The sequence below is a fragment of the Lytechinus pictus genome, chromosome 7, assembly GCF_037042905.1.
Source record: "Lytechinus pictus isolate F3 Inbred chromosome 7, Lp3.0, whole genome shotgun sequence".
Classification (NCBI taxonomy): Eukaryota; Metazoa; Echinodermata; class Echinoidea; order Temnopleuroida; family Toxopneustidae; genus Lytechinus; species Lytechinus pictus.
Window position 1 is genome coordinate 31,380,149 of NC_087251.1, and position 25,047 is coordinate 31,405,195.

Here is a 25,047-nt window from a genome sequence, read left to right on the forward strand (position 1 = left end):
AGAGACAAATGTCGGACACACGCAATGAAGACCCCCCTCCACTTAATTTTTCTTTTGTTTTTCGTGACATGAAACGTCACCTCCATTTGGGAATGAAGACCTTATTTGCATGTTTTGCTCAACAGATATTTTCTCAACAAAAATGCTCTCCCTCCCCCTTTTAATTTCATGCTTTAAAATAGTATGCGCATGTCGATCTATACTAGGGATATATGGTAGTATTATGTAATCTACAAAGTTGTAAATATTACAAATTAACGGTGGAAAAATAAGCACAGACCAAGCACTGTCCTAAATCGATCCTCGAATGAGAAATGATGTCATTTATCACGTGATTGTAAACGCCAATCAAAGTTCAAGCAACGCTTATCCGGTAATCGCAACCTTCACAAAACCCAGGAATTGGTGAGTAAAATGCGTATTAAGTATAAATTTGAAGAGTGTGAAAGTTTCAAGTGTACGTGGAGTTACTGCACAATGAATATGCATTTTTATTTGGATCTTCCTTTAGACATAATGAAAATAGAGGTAGCTCAACGAAATTAAAATGGTTGAGTCTTGACCGTTCAGTTCGCTGTCGATTCACTGCCCCTGCACTGTGTCTGTGCCCCTGTGCTGGAGATAGGAGCTGGACTGGCTGCACGGGACTCGCGCGGAGGAGGACGGCAGGGCAAGGGAGAAATTCGGAAAACCACCCGCTAGCCGCGCCGCTGAATTGTAGATCTAACTTAAACTGCACAAAATTTGATGCGCAATAATTCGATATCACATTGTGATGATCATTAGTGAGCAATAATCTGATATTTGGCATTATCGTGAAATAAGTCACTAGACAGGCTGTCTCCAATTAATTTCGTCGGTGCATGCTGGTGAAAAAAAAAATGGCGCGCAGCAGGATGTATGCTGACATTTGTAAGAAAGAAGAGACTTCATGACATATTCATGATGAGGCCAATTTAATGTGTGATTCAGTCTGCCTTTATCAACATGGAGATTTGTGCAAACTCTACACGTGTGTGTGTGCAGCTCTGCAATTTGAATAATATGTCGCGTATACGGTACTACCCCTTATCGACTACCTTATTTTCTAAATCTAAGCATCGTATCTGCGAAAGTATTTATCACTTTTACCTATATTTCGTCTAATTTGTGCAGAAAATTGAGCAGATCAGATTCCGACATTTTGATCGACGACTGATTTTATTCGCGTATACCGGTAATGGTATATCGGCGAACAACGAATGCGACAATTTTACATTTGCTCATTTGCACCCTTCTTTTTAAACCGACCACCGGCCGCGATACACTAAGTTTACGGCCGATTCTTGTCATGTTGGCGAAATATTTTGACTCTTCCAAATCAGTTCTATGATGTTAAGGCCAAGTAAAAAAAGAAAGTAGTTGATCGTCCTCGCGCGCATCTATTTTGGCCGCCGCATGAAAATTTTTACTATTTACTATTTTCAAAAACTTGCTAAAAAAAAAAAAAAAAAAAAAAAAAAAAATAGTGATGTTTCTCCTCCGTGCCTGCTTTCCTTTTTTATTGCAGCATCAATTTTCTTGATATTTACTATTTTTATGGCTGCTGAATAGCGAAAAAAATTCACTAGATTGGCGAGTGATTTGCTCTCATGTGCTCTGGGATCTCTCTCGCAACTTCAAAAACAATTGCTAAGTCCGATATCGCCGTAACTGCAAGAAGGAAAAAAATTCTGATTTGGTTTTTTATTGGAATTTTGAAGATACCATCATAAATTAGCGAGAAAATAAAGATCGAAACGTTTTAGTAAGGAGTGATGACCTACTATTCTTATATTGTATTGTCTATAAGAAATATGAAAGGATATGCTTGTACAAGTCTAATGTGAATAAGAAAAAAATATATATATAATGTATGATATAATATACAAAATGATATGTTCTGCACATATAACTAACAAAGCCCACAAGTGTTTTCGCCTTGTTGTTGTTGTAATTAAAAAAAAAAAAAAAAAAAAAAAAAAAATTATTTTAATGTTTAACCCATCTGTAAGCACAGGTACACTAGCGCCCCCTCGTCTATGCATGGGTGACCTAGGCATTTATGTCCGAAAAATCGGCACAATGTACCGTGCTGACCGGTATGATTGCATCTTTGAAAGGGCAGGGCAAGCGCAACTAGTTGGAACTGAGCTGAAGATAGTGGTTTGTTTTTGGTGAAGATTTGTTTATATACCAATTTGACAAGAGTTACGACAAACTTTTGTACATACCATAATTATCCTTTTTCATATTAGAAGGATACACAAGAATAATATTTCATATATGTATACATCATATTGGTAATAATATCATTATGTGAGAAGTGAGATTTTTTATTAATAGAGTCAATGGCGACAATAGTCAAATATGACTAATCGCCACTCAAACCAATATAAGAAGAAGAAGAAGTTTGCAAACTCGGAAAAGATCACGGATTTCTTCATTTTTTAGTGCATTTTCGGGGACCCCGCTTCCTGAATCTGAACTAATCCGTCGCGTGCTTTGAAAATATGGCGCAGAAAAATCAATTTTAATGATGTAATTTGTATTTTAGCGGGGTATTTTGGTGAGTGATAGCGCCAGTACTTCGATGTGTGTTACGGTGAATGAGCTGTGCTTGTGACTCTGTACTGTTGGGTGAATGCATGTGTGCTGGGATGATGTGATTGACTGTGCTGGCGCGACATGTGAATTTGTGAAATGAATTGAATTTTCTGGCAAGTTTTCTTACATCAGCAGGCAATGCATTGAATATTCAAAAAATAATTTCAAGTGGGTTATTCATTATCAATATTGAAAATCATTAATGGGATTCCAGTAAGTGCCAATTCTGTTCAAATTTGATAAACTTCATTCTTCCTCGAGCTATTCAATTTGATGGACAATTGTAAAAATTAGTAAATAGATCTAACACTAACAGTTACAAATATTGAAATCATAAACATTATGTGAACAATTAACAATTATAATCATTTAGCATTTGATATCAATTAAAAAAATGAATAAAAATTGAACAGTATTAAACATTATGTAAACGAATATACAAGCAGCTGGAAACTGCGATGCGAAACCATGCCCAGAGCTAAAAAAGAGATTGGCTCTGGAAAACTGAACATGGCTCCATGGTAATAAAAATGACCCCCCCCCCAATGCATGTTTTACCCTTACATATATATATATCAGTATAATACTTCAATAGATTTTTATCGCATATAATACATTTTCCATATAGATTTCCAATCAATTGTTTACATGTATATATATTACGCATATATATATATATCTATTTCTACTCATTTATTATTAATATTGAGTATGCATCGATCACATAATTCGAGCTTGACATGGCCTGACAATCATTTGAATAAAAAATAGCAAAAAAAAAAGTAAATAGTAAGGACCTCCCTCATCACTGATGTCAAAAAACGGCCGAGAAAATGCCTCCTTGTTTTTAAAAAAAATAGCAAGATAGCAAATAGTAAGGACCTCCCTCATCACTGCTCTCAGAAAACCCAGACGATCAACTACTATCTTTTTTTACTTGGCCTAACATGCTAAATGATCGTCTCACTACTTCTAGGTGTGTGACGAAAAAAAAAAAAATCATCAAATATCAATAAATTTTGTATCATTTGAAAGCTCTTAAAAGGACCTTTCAAATGATACCAAGAACTCTAAATTTCATCAAGAAATTATAATAAAGTTATTCCAGTCGCGCATATACATCCAAATTTGTGGTCATTGTCTTAATGTAAAGTTAGTATACTAATACTAACCTCGCAATACGTGTGAGTGGTAAAGTTAATGGAATACAGAACCGATTTTTGTGAACATTTTGAACCCAAGTCTTCAACAGGCTCTAACTTCTTTGTTTTTTAGCCCTTTGAAGTAATTTAGGTATCAATGGAAAGGTGAAAGAAAGCTCAATTGATGTGTAATCATTTCACTTTGTAATTTTTCTTCTTAATATGTGTAAAATAATTTCTTCTAATTAATTTTAATTAATTTTGCAAATTACGCAAAATCACAATTACTCGCCTCTTTTTTTGCCAAATGAAGGTGATCATGGTAGCTAATTTATATAATTTAGTTGGCATCAAAACAGCATCATGTAGATAATTTCCTAAATGAATTTGTGTAAAGTACTGGTATTGTTTTTGTAATTTCTAATGTATTTCTCTGTAAATTGTTGATATAAATTACAAGCTCTTTTTCAACTTTAGTATTGTATACATGTATGTACGGGGGTATTTTTTTACATATGAAAATCATCATTCCTTTTGTACTTTGTATAACCAAATAAAAATACAAGTGTGCTATTTTCTGATGTATTTGATTGTTTCTCCAATTCCTTATGTATTCTATTTCAACAATTGTTATACAGTATAATATGTAGCTTTTGATTTGAGAGAAAATGGACATTTGATTACAATTTTTTTTGGAGGGATGAGCAACTGAGTGTAAAATATGTATGTAGCATTGTATGCAATTTATTACAAGTATCAAGGAGGATAAAAGTTAAGCTTTAATATATTCTATCAGTTTTCAATGCATTTCTTGTATACATACATTGTATTACAAAGGCCAGGCCTGTTTGAGCTCTCTTTTTTTAGAAAAATAAATAAATTCAGATTCTAGAGTGAAATCACTGCACATAATTTTTTACACATATTACTACCATACTATTATGAAACAAAACAAAAAATTAGCAAGATTTTGTGGAAAAGAACTTAACAATCCAAATTTACCAATCTCCTCATGGATAGACTTGAAAGGCACCTGTGATGTCACATATGAACAACTTTCCCTTTGGTAGACTATAAAATACCCCCCAAATCTCTCATTTTGCTCTTTCTATGGTGATACAAACTCTATCCATAATGTATTCTTTGAAAATTTGTATATGCCCAGAAAGAATACATGATCTACTGATAGATGTGATAAAAGAGGCAGCTTATTAAAGTGAATATACAAAAGTACTGGGAAAGTTGTTCACAAGTGACATCACACATGTTTGTCGTATTGCCAATAAGGAGGATCTCCATCTAGTGATCGCAATATTCAAATGCTCATAACTTATTATTTACCCGATTATTTCAAACTTTTGTTGATCTGTTTCTTTGATTTTTCTGTTTTCACACAAGCTACATGCATCTTGTTCCAAAGGTTGTATTTTCCTTTGAAGGAAACCCAAACCAAAGGAGAGGAGCAATTCTATTGGAAAGAGTAAAATGAGAGGAACAATTTAAAACAAGTTTCATCAAAATCGGTTGTGAAATAACCAAGTTTTTTATGTTTAAAAAGTGTTGTTGTACTTTCTATTGGATCCTCAAATTCGCCACTGTGCTTCAGAATCACAGATTTTGTGGTCAACTCTCCATTTGTTTTGTACACAATTTTCAGATTTTCCCCATTATCTTTCAAATTGCATCTTGCCTCCTTTTGAGCAAAACATATGTCATGGCCCGATGGGGAAAATATAATTCACATTACATTTGTCAAGGTCAGGAGGAGAAAATGTGAAATATGTAAAATAAAGGGGGAAATCTGAAAATTTGTTTACAAAACAAAAGGAGAGTTATCCTCAAAATCAGCCATTTTGAAGCCTGTTTGCAAATTTGAGGATCCCATAGAAAGTATAACAAGACTTTCAAACTTCCACAACTCGCTTATTCTATATTAAACTGATTTTGATGAAACAAGTTTCAGATTGCTCTTCTTCTTTCAGGTAAGATGAATTCTCTCCTTGTATTTTGGTTTCCTTAATCATACCTTGGAAGTAGGCATAAAGTTATACAAACTTATTTGCCTCTTGGTGTCTAAAGATCAGCAATAATCGCTTAGAATAAGCGCTGTGTTGTTGTGGAAGTGCATGGACAATTGAATATTTCAACAGGGTTAAACTTGTCCTTCTGTGACCAGAATTTGTCAAGGTTTGATTTGAAAGAGTTCAACGACCGATTTTCTGCAACATAGGATGGAACTGGAAGGCTGTTCCACTCTGTTACAACTCTTTGTGAAAATGAGCACTGTCTCAGCTTGGATCTTACATGCTTTTTTTTATACGCCTGTCATAGACGGGATGGTTTATGGTATCACGCTCGGTGTCCGTCCGTTAACTTTTCCTTGTAAACGCGATAACTTCAGTTTAACTTAAATCTAGGCTCATATGATTTGATGTGTATGATACTAGCATGGATCCCAGGAAGCCTACTGATTATGAGGTTCAAAGAAGGTCACAGTGACATATTTTCATCTTACCCTTCTGAAGTCCTTGTTAACGCGATAACTTTAGTTGAACTTAACCTAGGCTCATATAATTTGGTGTGTATGATACTAGCATAGATCCCAGCAATTCTATAGATTTTGAGGTCAGAAGGTCAAAGGTGAAGTTGCCAGCTTCCACCTTTCTTGCTTGACCTTCAACTCCAGGCGGGCATATTATGTGCTCGACGTAGCGACACTCTTGTTGGAGTTTAAACAGGTGACCTCTAGCAGGGTGCTACATAACTTTTTTGAAGCACTTGCCCAGTCGGGCAAGTAAATTTTCAAATAGTTGGAAAATACTTGCCCGAATATAGATTTCAGTTGCCCGAAAAAATCCTTCAAAACAAAGTTTTATTGCTTCAAAACAAGTTATAGCCTTAGAGTTTTACATACCATACCATTGACGGCTTTAAAAATAGATTTTTGAACATGACTACTGATATACCTTGTAGTTGTATTTCTTTCTTGAACATCATGACAAAATAAATGGTAAATATGCTCTTTAATTAATTTCCTAATCTCCCGAGGCCACCAGAAATTCACCTCGGGCAACCATTATTGAAAAAAATGTTAAGTTTTGGTGGCCCGAATCGGGCAACCAATAATTTTCAAAGTAGCGCAATTTTTCTCCCGATTTTGCACCCATTTATCAACTTTCTACAGTTCAAATTGCAAGCCAATTCGTCATGCGCCCTTTTTGTTAATATACACACACACAAAGATTGCATAGTCATGACAGTATGTAGGCCTACCGCTATAGCATACAGTAACTATTATCCAGCCGGCCGTGCTGGCCGTCTGGCGTGAGCTTTGCATGCATGAGACCACTGCAGCTAGCTGTGCGCTAGCAGACTATTCAGACTTCGGGAGCTGCGATACGAAACGTTGCTGCTAAGAAATCTTCCACAGAACTTTGAAAATCTACGTCAAAGTCACATTTTACACCAATGAAATGCCCTTCTACAGTCCATATTACTAAAATCTGGTGTAACCTGTTTATTTGCAAGCATTAAAAAGAAGAATTATGACCTCTCTTTTGACTCAAAAAGACCGATTTCCAAATGCATTAATACACATAAAACACATAGGTGAGTACATCACAGTCCCACGTGTGCATTTGTATGTACATGTATGTTGATACTTGGTTTCTTTTGAAGCTGTGTCTTTTCTAACCCAGGGAGCTCCCGCCCGCGCAGCAGGCGGGAGCCCAGGGGCTTACCGTGTATTTGACCATACTCACGGGACTAGGGTGATTTATGGTCTAAATATTTCTCCAAATGCATTGTGAAAACAGAAATTATGCACTTACCACGATTATATGGATGAAGGTCTAACGAGTGGCAGTTTCCTGACATCTGGGCACAGACTGGAACCTCAAAAAACGAAAAGTTCTCTCCTTCTACCCCCGTCTCGATCGGCCATTTTTGTTATGAATTGTAACAAAATGGCCGATCGAGACTGGGGTAGAAGGAGAGAACTTTTCGTTTTTTTGAGGTTCCAGTAAAATAACAGCAAACAAGATTTACATACAAGATGTACAAAGTGAAAGTAACTTAGTGGTAGTGGCTGCAGAATTAATATTTCAGAAGTTTGTTTTATTCATTTTTAATTAATGTTTTTCTTTATATTTTTCGGGCCACCAAACTTAAATATCGGGCCACCCAAAAAAATTATTTGAAGGTTTTTGTGGCCCGAACGGGCCACCACCAAAAAAAGTTAATGTGGAGCCTTGCTTTCGGGTACCAGGATAAACCATGGCCGTGGATAAGAAAAGTGGGATATTTCTGGGACAATACCTATTAAGATAACGCTACAGAATCAAAATGAATATTAAAAAATTGCATTTTCTCATACAAAACAAAAAAAATCAGAATCAATGGTGTTCAAAATTAATAAACATTGGTAGTCCATTATCAAGAGCAGTAGAGTCAGCAACTCCTGCTATGCATTCAGTTGATGCTACATCTATATGATGAATGCGCTATGGCTGTAAATGAAGCATGTAGGTCTGTGTGGAGAAATGAAACTACAGTACAATGTAATTGGTGTAAGTCACATTAGTGACTTTTGAAAGCTTTTGCATTGTCATACGTGAGGGCATTGAAAATGTTTAGAAACAGGAAACTATACCAATTAGATTTAATTGACGGCTTATTATGATCTCTTTCTTTTTTTTATGCAGGTAGTCAGTCCCATGTTGATGTGAGACATCTAGTGGGCTGTTCATTGAGTGATCTCATCACAGCAACGGTATGAGTCGTAAGCGCCTTGTGAGATGAGTAACAGATCAAGAACACAACACTAAAATGACCACAGGAAATACATCACCTGACATTTGAAGGTACCTGGTTTACGTCCTCTTGATAACGAACCACTTTCATGTCTGGCTACTGTGATGACAAACTTACTGCAACAGAAGCATTTTTCTATTAGTAAATATACAGTGTAACGTTGTCGGTGGAGTTCACGGAGGACATTTACAATCATGGGAGCTTTTCTAGAGAAGCCAAATACGGAGAAAGAATTTTCTGAGGGGTCTGGGAATGGACTACGATATGGCCTTAGTAGCATGCAAGGCTGGAGAGTAGAGATGGAAGATGCCCATTCAGCAGTCACTGGTCTACCACATGGACTTGAAGATTGGTCCTTCTTTGCAGTGTTTGATGGTCATGCCGGATCAAAGGTTGCCAAGCATTGCTCGGAGCATATGCTCCATGAAATCACTTCCAATCCCGAGTTTTTAGGATCGCCAAAGATAGATGGTAAATTGAATCCCTCTACGGATGCAGTTAAAGAGGGCATTAGGACTGGATTTCTGTCAATAGACTCAAAGATGAGAGACGACTTTGCAAGGACAGAAGATAGAAGTGGGTCAACTGCTGTTGGAGTTATCATATCGCCAAAGCATTTATTTTTTGCCAACTGTGGAGATTCAAGGTCGGTCCTGTCTAGAAAAGGGCAGGATAAACCAGCATTTAGCACAGAAGACCACAAACCAGGGAAACCCAATGAATTGAAAAGAATAGAAAAAGCAGGTGGAAGTGTAATGATTGAGCGTGTGAATGGCTCTTTGGCAGTTTCAAGAGCCCTGGGTGATTACGACTACAAGAATAATCCAAAAATCCCACCTACAGAACAGCTTGTCTCAGCAGAGCCTGAAGTAACAGTTATTGAAAGGACAGATGAAGAAGAGTTCATTGTTTTGGCATGTGATGGAATATGGGATGTGATGTCAAATGAAGAACTCTGCCAGTTTATACGTTCAAGATTAGCTATTACAGACCACTTGGCAGAGATATGCAATCAAGTCATCGAGACCTGTTTACAGAAGGTATGTAATATCAGGATTTTAGTTATTGGTGTACACTTTCTGTACACCAATTTTGAAGAAAAGTGTACATATCGTACACATGCATTTGTTGCATACATTTATGTACTGTACCTGTTTGTAACTTGTGGATGTGTTGTACACTTGTACACTTATTCACATACTGTACTACAATCATTGTTGCACATGCAGGAGGAGATGTGGCAAGTTATATTATTGCATGAAATATTTACAGGGCCTACTTGCATTTTGCAAGGGTTAATTAAATTTACAGTACATGTAGGATTCAATCTTATTGATTGAAATATTTTATGCATTTTCGATGTGCTGCAAGTATTACCAGTATAAAAAATGTTCAGTGGAATCCAACTGCAATAAAAAAAACACATGGTGATGGAGATTGATCAGAGAATATGTGTCAAATTGCATATTTGGTGAGCAGATAATGGCAAATGATAATACAGTATATTATACTGGCCTTGTATACATGTATTTTCCCTTGGGAGGTCAGAAAGATTAATGTACCGTACTCGGGGTACTGTACATGTTCATCTATGTCCTCATGAAAATATCTCTCACCAAGAAATACTTAAGAAAAGAACATGATTTACATGTAGTCATTTTATGTATTGGAGCAAGTGGAGGAGTTGTACCTGTACCCAGCCTAATGTACATCTTAATGACACTTTCTCTTTGTTGGGTTGGATCTCCCTTTAGATCACCAAAATACTTGTATGTACATGTACATGTAGTATGTTTGTCCTGTGTTTTTATAAAATGAATTTACATGTACACCTACATGTACATGTACATCCCACATATCCATATGTACCGGTAATTGTGTTAAAGATAGTAGAAACCTCCAATTGAATCAATCAGACTGAAGTTAACAGCTACAATATAAATTATGTGAGTTTACATACATGTATGCATGTACAGTACATGTATCATGGATCGTAGATGCAAGGTCGGACACTACAGCAGATATAAATGCCAGCTGTGATGAGAATCTCAGATTTGTTTGAACAGCATCCAATAAAATGACAACAGCCCATCTGTATAGGCCCTAGCTATGCATGTACATGTATGCCAATTGATTCTGGTAGAAGATATCAATGTTGAGAAATTAGCAAATAAACATGACTTTGCAGCCAGGGCCCCGTAACACAAAGCTTAGCAATCATCGTAGAACATTTTCTACGATTGATTACATTGACTACAGTGTACAATCAATTGTGAAAATCAAGCGTACGTTTAATCGATAACCTTTGTGCTACGGGACCCAGGTGAAGGGTCCTTTTCCAAGAAATAAATATACACTGCATTATATACTGTGTGCTGTGCTTCAGGGGTGATTGATTTTGAGCTCAGACTTCTTGATTCCACAATGTTGGATTAAACTGTACCAGATACCGATCTAGGATGGTATGGTGACTACATATTCTAACCTTGATTTTCACAGATCATTATTTGCAGCAACTACATTGGTTGAGCTTTGAAACTGTTTTACCATTGATCAGGTTCTGAGCTTTTTCTTTGCCAGGATGTCGTCTTGGCTCAGCTCAGATGGCAGATGGATTTGTGAGCATATTGAAGCTGATTGGCATAATGGTTAAGGATGAGTCATTGGTTATAAATAGGACAGCAGTAGACTAGCAGGCAAACACTCCCTTGCTTCCGTCCGGCTTGGGAGAAAGCATAACATGCATTGCAAAGTACAGTACTCAGTATGTATACATACATTGTACAATGTAAGGTGCTAGCAGGGAGCACATCATTACATGTATGTACAGAACAACTTCACTGCGTATCCATCTCATATGAATGTACGTGTACATGTCATGTACACTCTTATGCCTTGGTACATATATGTAGTTTAAAAATGTTACTTTTTGTGTGTGTAATACTAGTATACAGTACAATAATAGTGGCAGTGGCGCTGTCAACATCAAAATTTAACCATACAATAAACATATATTTTGAGTTTTTGTAATGTCATCAGACTTCAGACATCGCAACTTGAAATCTTAAAATCCCCTTTGTCCCCTTTGAAAATCAAGGCATTTACAGGTACTGTCTGTATTCTGTAATAGTGAGTTAAAGAAACATGTATTAAACTGACTAGTAGTGTACATGTGTCATGGTCATTTGCGGTTGAGGGATGCTAACCATGTGTCAAGTAACATATCATTTTACCTGGTCATTGAATTCAATCACTGTTCTTCATAGAAAGTGCACAAAATGTTCTGTTGTAGCAATCTGGTCATCAAAGGAAACATGATTTTACTGCACCGAGGACATTTCAAATTATGGATTTTGTAAACATTGAGATATTTTTACTAAGGTGAAACAATTATACAGTACTTGCAGTCCCACACTGGAAAACTGTCTAAGGGGCAAATATTTTCTCCCAGTTTAATGTGATTGTATCTCCCCTTTTCTGTTTGCAGGGAAGTCGTGATAACATGAGCATTGTGATCGTGACTTTTCAGAATGCTCCTGAAGTATCACAGGATGCCCTCACAAAAGAAAGGGAACTTGATGCGCTACTTGAAGAGAAAATCAAAGGTGAGATATTACATTGCATGTTTAACAGGGGAGTGTTTCATTAACATTTGTCATCTAGTGTCTGACTGTTACCATGGTAATTGTCAGATATGTGTCAAACAGACATTGTCCACAAACACTCCCCTGGATAGCTACATGTACAAATACATGTAGTTTGAAGTTGACGGATAAACACGATAACCCAGAAAGGTCATGTTTGCTTCCCCTTTGCAATGCAGAATGAAAGTAGACTACCAAAACCTTAATTTTTATGAAAATAAGAATTGAAATGTGCATTGCATGAATCAGTGATAATAGAGGATGGTCTTGTACGTACATGTATATTAGAAAAAACATATTTCTTCATATTTGGACACCTGCAAAGTTTGATAAAAAATCACTGCCTTCCTGATGGATTGAACAACATATTAGAAAATAATAAACACTCCACTCCGAGAAGTTGATTTACACATTAAGAAAAAAAATCAGACAAAGCATAACACTGAAAATTTCATCGAAACCGGCTTTATGTGAAGATTATGGTGTCATAATCTTAATAGCATGTATTCATACAATTATCAGATCCTGGTCTAAATGTTAACATTTGATGGAGCTGATAATGTAATACCGGTATACACTCACTGAATGAAAAAAAAAAAAAAAAAAAAAAAAAAACTTTTATTACAAGCCATTATTAATGTACATATGTATGTGCATCTCACTGTTTTGTACAAATAAGTGAAATTTTAAAATATCAGATCATTGTTTACATTCAGTTTCAATTAAATTTTCTACATTATGCTTGCTTGCTTTTCTCTGTCCATTCAAATCAACTTTGGGTTTAGGTGGACTTGACATTTAACAAGAGAGTATCCTATTGATCAGATTTTGCAGCTCTAGATAAATGAGTTTAAAGACACTTTGATATTCACATATACGTGTCGTACATGTAGATGTACATCTGCAATATTTTTTCCCCTTTTTTTTCAAAACACACATGTATACAAGCACACACCAAATGCAAAACAAGTCTTGAGATACACCTTGATAATTAAACTTCCAATTTGCATTTAAACGATTTCTATGTGATTAATTCATCAGTGTAAAATTCTCTTGTGATTTAAATGTAAAGTTGTATCACTGATGACTTGTATACTGAACTTTTTTTGGGGTGGATCGTTTTCACTCAGAGCAGGCTATCAACTGTCTCAGAGTTCAGGAAGAATGGGCATGGCTTTATGAACATCATTCGTTGGCATGGACGCATGGTGTAAATAAACATTTCTGGTGCACACCTGCTTTCAAACGAATGATCAGCAGGATAATATAAATGCTCTGAAGCTTTTTTTTTTGCATGAGCATGTGTTGATCTTGAGGCGCATACAGTAATACATGATAGGCCTTAGCAGGTTTATGGTACTTGTACAGTACAAATCCCTGATTGAAAACTGTCAAAACCTATTGCTGCTACAGTCTATGGTGCATTATTGAAATTTGATAATACACCATGTACAGTACATACACTGTATTCACACAGTCAGAGGACCCAAAGCGGCAGCAATGCAACACATTTGCACAAACCTTCTTATTTTGTAGAAAATACTTTAAAAAACTATCATGATACAAATTTTGTAAGGTACATGTATAACAAGATAAATGTAATCTCAAATACATGTAAATGAAGATTTTTATTTGATATGTCTGTTTTAGATTCATGAAAACTAGATTTGGATCTTACTTTAATGTATGATAGGGGATTTAACCTGTAGAATGAAATCATTGAATTAACCACTAGTACACTACACAATCACCAGTACATGTGGATAAAAATTTGATCATTATGCACAGTTTGGTTGTGAGTGGGCACACATTGAATTAATTTGAATAGAGTTGATGGGTTTAACCATTGTTTATAAAAAAATTCAGTTATCTCATAATTCATGTTTCTTTGCCATGATTGAAAAATTAGATAGCTATTTTATTTTAATTTTAAAATCATGGTAAAGGAACATGAATCATGAGATAAGTGTGCATTCAATAAACAATAAGAGGTACATCATACATGTACATGTATACAGCCACATTCCATGCAGAAGAACAATCAAATACAGGCTGAGTACATTTTCATATGATTCACTTGACTAAAAGATGCATGAGCTGAATGGGAATGCTAGTATGCTTAGAAGAAAATAGGCAATGTACTTGATGCAGAGCTAGAGTTACCCCATTTGCACAAAACAGATCGAATGCAATATCAAATACATGTTGTGAATGTAAAAACGATATGGTTAATAACGATTTACCTTGCAGTTTGCACTATCATTTTGCTTGTGTGCAACATCCTTCCTTGGGGTTGTCTGCAGAATTTAAAATTTTTGCCAAGCATTTCATAATTTTCTCTATTCTTTTCACGATTGCACCCCATTCGCACCATCATATCACTTTCTTTAATAATCGGATTGTTGTTTTTTCCTTCCACACCTGTGTATGTATTCAAGTGTTCTCTCATGTGTGTGTCCAGCCAATCCTCCATTTTTCATCTCAAGTTTTACTCGGCATAATTAACTTGAAGTTCAGAATAAGCCAGTTTGAACCCTTCCCCAAAAGATGTCGAAATTTCACACATTCTTAATGTACATCCAGGAAAATCCATAGATTTGATTTAATTGGAAACTGCTGTACATATTCCCTTCCTTCTTAGGCGTTCAGTAGATGTTAGACTATTACTTGTATGCCATACTCTGACAAAGTCTGCAGAAATCTGTAATTTTTATAGACCTAAAAACACATTTTGAACTTATTTACGCTTTTGGCCTCCCATCAGCTTCAAGATGGATGATTCATAGTTTGTTGACTTGCCTTATAACTTTATCTTGATTGAAGCAGATATAATTTTTTTTCAACGATTCTGCCAAAGCAATTACTCCTGTTGAAGAATTTAAAAAAAAATGTACTTCATTATCATAATTAAAATATGTTTTTACTGGAGAATAGCCCATATGTGCTTACGGTTGGGAGCCAAGAATGAAGGAATGTCCATATTTCATTTCAAATATACTATAGTTATAAGGCAATATTCACTAAAATATATTATTTCACATAGAATCCACTATACCAATTAGACTACAAGATCCCAGACTAAAAATTACTCAATAACAAAAAATTAATAGGTCAATGGTTCTTGCCAAGTGCCAACATTGTGATTTAAAAATTCTGTTGTATGCTGAAAAATGTTAGCAGGCAAATGTCAAGCAGAAACGATAATAAGATGGAAGTTAAAATGCTGTAAAATCAGTTTATACGGGTACATCTCATATTATAAAATGCCTACATATTGTGCACAGCAATTCTACAAACAAGTGGACAATATGCCATAATCCAGTGTGCGTTTTCCTACAGTGTACACTGTACAGTACATATGTTCACTGTAAATAATTTCCTCTTAATTTCTCAAAATACTGATGTGATGAACATGACTAATAGTGAACCAATGATGGCACATTAAAATCACACTCACTAATCCTTCACTTTACAGTGAAATATTTAACCTTTTCTCTAATACATGTAAAAAATGTTTTCACCCGTGGTGGAATGGATAAATCATTATTTAACAATAACATTAACATGATTCATTGGTTGAGCTTCTCGCCAATGAAGTTTGAATTCCCTTTACTTGTACCTTTTTTTAGAGAATAATAACACACTCGTTAAATAATTTGCAAGCCCCTCTCTTGTCATGTGTTTTTGTATTATTTGAATGGCCCAAATCTCAGGCATAGAAAGTAATATTGTGTTGGTTTACTTTGTAAATTTTTGAATGTTGAATTAAATCATGGAGAGAACTATAATAATGATAATATTTGTAATTTGCTGGTAAAGTGACATCCTTCATGAGTAGATGCTCATGGCACAGTAAAGAAAAGAACTAGATGAAAAAAATAATAAAGAGGGGTAAGAACTATGGCCTGAATATTTTGTGAAAGTTCTAAACTTATGCAATTGTCTATCAAGGTCAATAAAATCAAGAAACCCTGCTTTTTGAAAACCTCTTTGTTTTTCTTCACATATTGTATTCTGTCATATGTCATTATGTTTTTACTTGTATGTGTCTGTCTATTTCATTGTCATTTATTTTGTTATTAAGTTGATTTGTTTATTCATTTATTTCTATTATTTCGTAACATGAACATGCTTGATTGCCTGGGTCTTTTTCTACAGAGGTAAAGGAAAACTTTGGAGACCAGACCCAGCTGGACCTCGTGATGCATGTGCTGGGAATGGCAGATATACCAGGTCTCCCCCCAGGCGGAGGTCTCTCAGCAAAGTGAGTTCAGGGTTCAGTCTCCTCCCAAACCTTCCTTTTGACCTAAATGACAGCACAGTGTCATAAGTATCTCGTGGTTAATATACATATATTATTCTATTATTTGTTCACTACATCAGTATTCATTAAAGAGTTTAACGCCCTACCTTCCTTGGAATCTGTTCATGTTTGATACACTTCAAATTCTCTACATTGTGCCTAGCAAAAATAGTGAATTTTCAAAGAAATTCAAAGAGGAGTTATAAAGATGATAAAGAAAGTATAATATTTTTTAGTCTTAACATCTTTTGTAATAATTATGACAACTGTATTAGTCCAGTTTATTTAAATGTCAAAAGATAATGCCAGATTTTTTAATGTATCTGGTTCGAGGGATCTCTTAAAATTCCATTTTAAATTTTCTATCGAATGATACCAGGTGGGTGTTTCATAAAGCTGTTTGTAAGATAAGAGCGACTGGTGATCCTTTCTTGTGGTAAATATACATTGGCGATGGTTTAGCGTGTAAGAAAGGTTCACCAGTCGTTCTTAAAGTCGCTCTTATCTTACAAACAGCTTTATGAAACGGTCCCCAGTTTTTTGAAAAGTGGTCAGTAGCCATTTGGAAGCTAGGGATGGGATGAGAAATGTTAGCACTTTTTTTTTAATATTCCCCGCTTGGCACAGATGAGTGTACCAAATAAGCACACATTCTGAGAATGTAGGATGTAAACCCCATTTGGTAACGTTTTTCCCCGTTTTTTTTTTTTTTTTTTTTGTTTTGTTTTTTTTTTGTTTTGTTTTGTTGTTGTTGAAATAAATGAAAATGCCATCTCTTTTGGGTTATACATGTACATGTAGTGTAGGCCCTAAAACTGTTAAAATCCCTTTTTTAGGACATTGGGAGTTTGATTGTAAAGGAGTTGTATGATTCTGTTTATACCAGAGTTTAAAAAAAACCTGATTGATCTACCCCCATTATCTCCCATTTCTCATGATTTTTGTTACGTCAAAATTCATTTCGCACTTATCATACTGTATTTTTTTTGTAATCATACTAGAAAGATGTACTTTTAATTAACAGTATCATTCATCTATCATACTGCCAAGTAATTAGGATGAAGATCTTGGGAATCATTTCAAACATATTTAGTGTCTATTCATACATGTACATACTATTAAAATGCTAAATTTGTCATGCCCTTTTGTGAACTGTCTGGGTCACTTTATTAAAATAATTCTTAAACTTTGATACCCTGCTATAAAGAAATACTGTACATGTAAGTTTCACCTTTTCTGTCCAAGTGTTTGTTAGCTCTATTGATTGTACTTATGTTCTCTTTGAAAAGCTTTTTAGGATAGTTTGGTGCGATGTTATTATTCCCTTGTGTTACTATCATTATTTAGTGTACAAATTGTACTTGTTTCGTGCTTTCATATTTCATTCATTTCATTATACACTTTTGTATCTATAGCACATTCTTTGCACATTTATTCTTCTGAAAATCATACGCCATTGCAGTTTAATCCATTTACATTTATCCGTCCCATTTCTGTTCATCACATCTGTCATCAAAAATTGGATGTGTATACATTCATGTATGATAATCAGTTACTCAATTTAAAGCATGAAGCATTTTAGTGCATGTTGGTATTTATGTTGATGATACATATTGCCATGATCTACATTAGAACAAGCTTGATTAAAAAATAAAAGAGCTGGAAAACAGAGACACCTCAACAGAACTGACATTACAGTATTTATGTGAAAACAATGCCAAAAGGGGTAATCGTCCAACTGATTCAGGAGATGGTGTGTCATGCTGCTTATGCATTGGGAGTGACATTCGGCATAATGTATGAGCATAAAATGCAAAACCTCGGCACTCTATGAATAAACTAAATCTGTTACTCAACAAAGTTTGCAAGACTGGCCAAATTTATCATGCCTAGTAGTTGAAAAGGAAATTCTTATGAAATTGTTTTAAACAAAAAACACAAACTTCATATGTAAAAGGCTAGTTTATCAATTTGTAGACAAGTAGAGAAGGGAGGAACTTTGAAGAAATAAGATGGTCTGGCATATCTCTTTTTTCCATATGGATTTTACATAGAATTTCTTATTATTGTGATAAAAAGAAACAGATCTCCATTAAAATGTTTTAGATAGATGGAAATCTCATGAGGGGTCATTAAGTACTCAGTATACAGATATAGGAAATGATTGACGATTGCATTATATTATATCACAACCAAGTAGTATTGTGAATTGGAATGTATATTGTTTGTCAAACTGAGCGACAGTGATAAAAAAAGAACATGAATTTACTATTTATTTAATTCATTCTCATATCTTATATTTCTGATCTGATCTGTCAACACTCATTTCTGCTGTTCTCCTATTCCCATTTGTTGCCTATTTTTTCTCTTCCTCTGTGCCTCTTCTCTTCCCCTGTTACCACTTCTCTTCCTTTCTTACTGAATCTCTTCCTATCTTATTTCTTCTCTTTCTCTCTTATTTCTTCTCTTTCTCTTTGTTTTCTGCTTCTCCAACACACAGGAAAGGAACCATCGAAGAGATTCTGAGCAGGTTAATAGACAGGAAACAAGACGAGGTAAAGAATTCAAATGCCCCTATTAAAAGTCATTCTTCTGCTTCTCACAAACCCCTTTGATTGCTTGCCTGATGAGGGGAGTGGGTGTGTAAGCAAAGATGCATGCTGAAAGGCTGTCGCACCTTGAGAGGTTTTAGCCAGCGTATGCCGACGTACCTATGGCAAGCCATTTTCTCATTTCATCTTATTTCCTGATATCTCGAATTGCTTTTTTTAAAACGCAAAATTATTTCTTGATGTATAAAAGAATTTTGACTTTTTATATTTAGACAGTTTTTAAAATAAAAAAATGAATGCTTGATAGTCGATATCAAGAAAATGAGATTAAATGAGGAACGACTTGCCATACAGACATCTGCATCCGCTGCTTAAAACATCAAAGTGTGACAGCCAATTTAGGGGCGTGATTGACTTGAATAACTCTTTGGAAATGTCTCTCACCGACCAATGCTATGTATTCACCGATACGTACTATGATGGAATCTGGTATTTGACATACATGTATCTAGATTTACATCGTATATATATTATTTGATAGGATCTTTGGAGATATGAAGAGAAGCATACATCAATGCCATTTCTACAGGTTGAAAAGGGGATCTTATGAGCTGATTCAAACAAATGAGAATGAGCCAAAGGGTCAAACTTTGCCTTATATGAAAATGGCAATTTGTTTTACTGAATTTTGTACTTTATGAATACTGGGTAATTATTTGCGCAATTGCCTCTTTATGAATTGAGAAGGATGAAATGTCACAGGTTGGCTTTGTATGCATATTGCCTAAAATTCAGACCCCTTGCGAATAGCACATTGATATTATCAATATTTGTATAGAATGAAACTAAGCCCAGCTGTGTTACCCATATTTTTATTTCAATGTGAAACCACAGCTCTCAATTATTAAGAAAACAGAAAATAAATTTTTGTAGCTTGGTATAAAGAGGAAATAATGTGTTTTTTTTTTATATCGAATGGAATAAAAATAAACTTGAATTGACTTGAACTACATTCTAGAAAATAGATTGATAGTGCAACTTTGAAAACAAAGAGTGATTTTTAACCTGTTTAATTTTTTTGGTCTATTCTTATTTCTCTATCCTTTGCACCATGAACTTTCACCCTCACATGGCCTATGGGTATGGATATTTACATATATACATACACACATATAGAGGCACTAATGTTATTCTCTATTTGGGCTAAAGGTTACCCCCAGACGTCTGCCTGTTTTTCCCTCTGCTTCACCCTTATAATTCTATATACCACTCCCTCTCTTGCACCCTTCTGCCTATCAATGCATTAGGACTCGTCAGATGAAAAATGGTAGCTGTTTCCATGGCAACTGTAATCTAGTCATCTTGCCCGATGCACTCTTCTGGTAACCATGTATGATGCATAGACCGTTTGAAAGACAACCATGTGTTAGCTGGTCAAATCCTACTAAGTTCTGGAGCTACATTGCCATTCGAGATGTTTTATAGGAATAGGTATCTTTTTTGGGGAACAAGAAAAGTGATGTTAGTTTCATTCTTGAAAGGAAACTCTTTAGTGTGATGTCTTCAAATATTTTAGAGTTAATGAAATATGGAAAAGACTTGCTTATATCATATCCAGATTTCTTGTTGATCTGTGATATACTGTATACAGATAAAAACGAATTGTAATTGAAGTTGATAATTCACTGCTTAATTATCTGTTATATGAATTTCATGATTATGACTATAATAGATTTGAGACTCGTAATTAATTAAAAGTAGTGATGTATATGTTTTAAAAATTATTACTAAATGACAGTAACCATCTTAATGGTTAGAAAAAATATGTGTGTGTAGTATTATCTATGTTAGGGTTAATGTTCATTTAATTGCAAAGAAAAGTTTGATATCAAGATGCAGTTTCCAATGCAATCCAGACATTTGATATAGCACCTTTAATATCTTAGAAAGAAAATTGACAAGTATAATAAATGACCCATGGTTCCTTACATAATGCATACTATAACAGATACAATGAAGTGTAGGATAATATTGTGATGTTTACCATTGGACAGTAGCATGGTGTATTATGCGTACATTGTCATACTGTATCATTAAATGGCAGTTGGCTTTTATCCTATCATCTAATAGTTGATTAGCTCTCAGTTTGTCTTGCGAGTTTTCTCCAGACTTTAAGCAATACAATTATTTAAAAGCATGTAATAATTCATTGCCTGATTGACTATGTGTATGTAACAAATTTAATGAATAGATATATTTATTAGCTTGGGCTCTTTATATTACCCAAAATTATTTTTAAAGTTAGGCTTTCACTTGTTTTAGCACAGATAGAATGGTACTATGGTGTTTTATTTTTCTTCCTTAGAAGTTAGTGTTTTTGAGATAAATTATATTTCATTTATTTGAGTTGAAAATTAATACACCAAGTTCAGCTTTTATGCACAATCAGCTTGTATAAATTAGGATGTTTTGTACTGTTATATATATAGCTACTTCATGTACATTGAGCATAATATTTTAAAACAACACTGATCTCGTACTCCAAGGCAGTGTATCTATGCATGAAGAGGGCATTGCTGGTCAAATGGTATCGTTTGTTTCCTTGCATTTATACTCCAGTTCAGAAAAACCAAACAATTAAAAGCTATTATTTTCAAGTTGAAATGAGAAGAAAAGGCCTTTATTGTAAAAAAAAAGATATTGTAAAACTGTTTGACTCATTGTCACTTCTGAAATGGGCAAGTCTAGCCCCAGAAAGCAATATCAACTGCATTCTACAGACATCATTAATATACAAGTCAAAGACTTTAGACTCAGAACAGTTCTACAAATAATGTGCTGTATGTGAATTACACTTACTTGTTATTTTGCAGTTTCAAACTGTTAATTATAAGGCTTGTGCATTAATTATCTACTTTTAAACATAGATAACATTACTATGTGTACAAATACTCAGGCATGTAAAGTTGGTTTCAGTTTCATTGTTGTGCACCACTTGAGAAAATGATTTAGTTTTTACAGACCCAATATGTATACATGTGCTCATGTGTTTTTTACATTATGTGCAAATCTCTCATAAGGTATGGCTTTGTAGAGTCACAGGTCAATGATACTGTAATGAATATAAATTATTGAATACTCAGTCTGATTAATGTTTAATGGAATGTACGCGACATTTAATTTCAATTATATTTTTTCTTCATATAATTTGAATTGTTAGGTATGGTTTAGGGCCCCCTTTCGTTGTGAATTATTATTATCAGGTTTGTTGTATGGTACTTAAAATTGTATATAGAGTATTTACATGTGTTATGATTTATTTTTTAAAAGCTTGTTTTGTTTATTTCATTTTCAAAATGCTAAATGAAACAATTGTTTTGTAGTTAGTTGATTGGCTTATATGTCATGCGTAGGTTACTGAGATTTTCCTTTGCAATTGCATTCATTCTGCTCTTTGAAGAGAGAATTCACTTTACAAAAAAAAAAATATCACCTGCAAAGATTATTCTTGGTAATATGAAATGTGTCCTTATGATCGAGACTGAGAAATATATATATATGTGTGTAATATAATTGAATGGATATTCTATTTTCTATCTTGTTCATTCAGTAATTATTTACAACCTTGCCAAATACCTCGATACAGGGAGCAAGTGTTTTCTATAGCTTCATTATATTCAATGATGGGTCTGAAAATAGCTTCTGCTCTTAATCTCTTTCCATTGCTACATGTATCTCAATCACACAGGTGATGATACAATCACATTACTGCTGAAATAAATTAACACCAAACTTCTGATTAGATAATGGGCTTCCTGGCTTGACTCGAATAACACCTTGTTTCTTTTCAAATGATCATCTGAAAAAGAATTTTGCTTTTCCACTCTGACATGTTCCAGGATTATATCCAGCTTATCTTGTCTTTGAAATATTAACAGATTCAAACAAGCTTATTTGTGAAGGCTGGCTGTCATTGGCTGAAGCATAAAATGCATTTCTTTTTGTATTCACTTGCTCTTCTGAATGTGTCTGTGAAAAGACATGGAGGAATAGTTGTGCACATTCTGATCTGTAACTAAAGCTATGTTAAAGGGATGTTCTTATTTTGTTTTATTTTACATCGATTGCAGTTACTCTTTAATTCACAATTCCTAAAAAAAAAGAAAACAGAAAGAAAAAAAATCTTGTTAATAAGTGTAAGTGTAACTGTATCCTGTTAACCCATCAACAAGTACTTGCCCATGCTGATTTGCATATGCAGACTGATGATCACAAAAAATTTGCTTTTTTGTGTATTAACCAATCGATAAATACTCTTTCAAACCATCAGAATGAAACCATCATCTGGGTTTGAATAGCTATTTTCAGAAATATTTGAGGTTCTTAGTCTTGGTTTGTATATTTCTTTCCTCATTTGTGCATTTTTAAATAGTGGTGTTTTTTTTTTTTTTTTTTTTTTTTTTTTAGTGTGGACAGATGAATAAAACAGCAAACTTGTATGCAATTTGCTGACCAGTTGCTAATCGTTAATGGCAGGAGCAATATAGTAGGGATTCTCAGCTAGAAGATAATCTCAGAATGTGTGTGTGTGTTACCAAGATACATCCTTATGTCTTTTGAAGTTAACGTCATGATAACGATGAAAATTTGTATTTCATTTAAGTTGAAGTGCTGTGTTGGTTAGTGTATTTTTATAAGAAAATTTATCTCTTTTTTTTTCAAAATGGTTCCATTTTTTTCCTTCAGATTAGCATGGTTCATTTGTGCAAGGAATGATAGACATTGTAAAAGTCGTTTGAATCTTTTGTAGAAATGAGTGAAGATATTGTATATATTTATGTATAGTAAACAACATCTGTGTACATGTATAACTTACAGAAATAAAAAGTATGCATGTGAGAGATGTACGGGAACTACAAAATTGATGTCTACATTCAATTTCGAAAGTAAAACAACAAAATTCTGTACTTGTCAAGTAGGTATGTATGCAACAAAACACTGGAACTATGTGAATGCTTATTTATATTCCAAATTTTCAGAGGTGTATGTACAAAATTATGGCTCTATCTATATAAGGTGATAAATTAATGTGAAACGGAGAAAGAGATAAAATGGATAATTATCGTTCAAACTGTGGATTCCTTCCCTAATGTATAAAGCAATGGTATTGATATGTAGACTTTCTGGGAATAGCACTGTAAAACAAATGAAACCTAAAATTCAAAGGAAAAATAAATCTTGACATATTATTATACCAGTCAATTCTGCATATTCTAGTATGTCTGTTTCTGCGAATGATACTGTATCTGTAATGGCAAATGAATTTAATAAATACACTACTTATGTTGATGAAATGCATACAGATTTGTTGTATTTATGCATATTAAATGCAGTGTCTTTTGTGTGTGACTGAGATACAATGTATGCAGTCAGACGGCAGGTCCCAAGAAAGTGGCTTCTTTCATCCAAGTGATATTCATGACTAGAGATGTTTTGCATATTTAATGAGCTTGATGCGGACCAAAACACCTCTTTTCATTCGGTCATTGCTGCTCTAATTGTGCATCGAATTTCATGATTATGGTATCATTGTAAAGAAGAAGAATCATTCTTTCTGGTCATGTGTATGAAATTATTCAAAGATTTTGTAAATATAGGTTAAAATTTTGATGTAAAATATGCTACAAAATAATTATTTTCACCTGACAAAAGCTGCTATTTTCACACTTTATTTTAGTTTGAGCCCAAATGATTTTTAGATCATGATAAAGCTGAATATGTATGCTTTAAAATGGTATAGGTTTCAAAAGAATTGGTTTAATCGGGTCAAGATCACACTTTTCATTGGCCAAGTACATAATGCAGCTTGAAAACAAGAATACTGCACTCTGATTGGTCAAAGAAACCACACACTGGCAAATTCCAACAGTTCCAGTGCCTGGGTTCATGGGAAGGTCACTCTTCCCATG

General features: G+C 34.4%; 1 protein-coding gene across 9 annotated transcripts; it reads left to right on the forward strand.

Moving 5' to 3' along the window:
* Window positions 1-24,436, forward strand: LOC129264564 (protein phosphatase 1B-like). Of its 9 annotated transcripts, none has more exons than XM_054902455.2 (6): window positions 1-405; window positions 8,471-9,619; window positions 12,067-12,184; window positions 16,382-16,487; window positions 19,027-19,081; window positions 20,255-24,436. In XM_054902455.2, exons 2-6 carry the CDS (start codon window positions 8,774-8,776, stop codon window positions 20,261-20,263), a joined length of 1,134 nt encoding a protein of 377 aa, XP_054758430.1. In that variant the 5' UTR covers window positions 1-405; window positions 8,471-8,773; the 3' UTR covers window positions 20,264-24,436. The 9 variants fall into 9 exon arrangements, with proteins under 9 accessions (XP_054758430.1, XP_054758428.1, XP_054758431.1 ...); XM_054902453.2 differs by having other exon boundaries at window positions 64-405; window positions 20,386-24,436; XM_054902454.2 differs by having other exon boundaries at window positions 347-405; window positions 8,475-9,619; window positions 20,386-24,436.
* The last annotated feature ends 611 nt before the right edge of the window (window positions 24,437-25,047 follow it).

What these genes read in the sequence shown, in the direction of transcription:
- LOC129264564 (XM_054902453.2), top strand. Translation starts at nt 8,774, where the DNA reads ATGGGAGCTTTTCTAGAGAAGCCAAATACGGAGAAAGAATTTTCTGAG. An exon ending in GGCGGAGGTCTCTCAGCAAA is followed by an intron (nt 16,488 to 19,026) that starts GTGAGTTCAGGG and finishes TCCAACACACAG; the next exon opens with GAAAGGAACCATCGAAGAGA. An exon ending in TAGACAGGAAACAAGACGAG is followed by an intron (nt 19,082 to 20,385) that starts GTAAAGAATTCA and finishes TCAATGCATTAG; the next exon opens with GACTCGTCAGATGAAAAATG.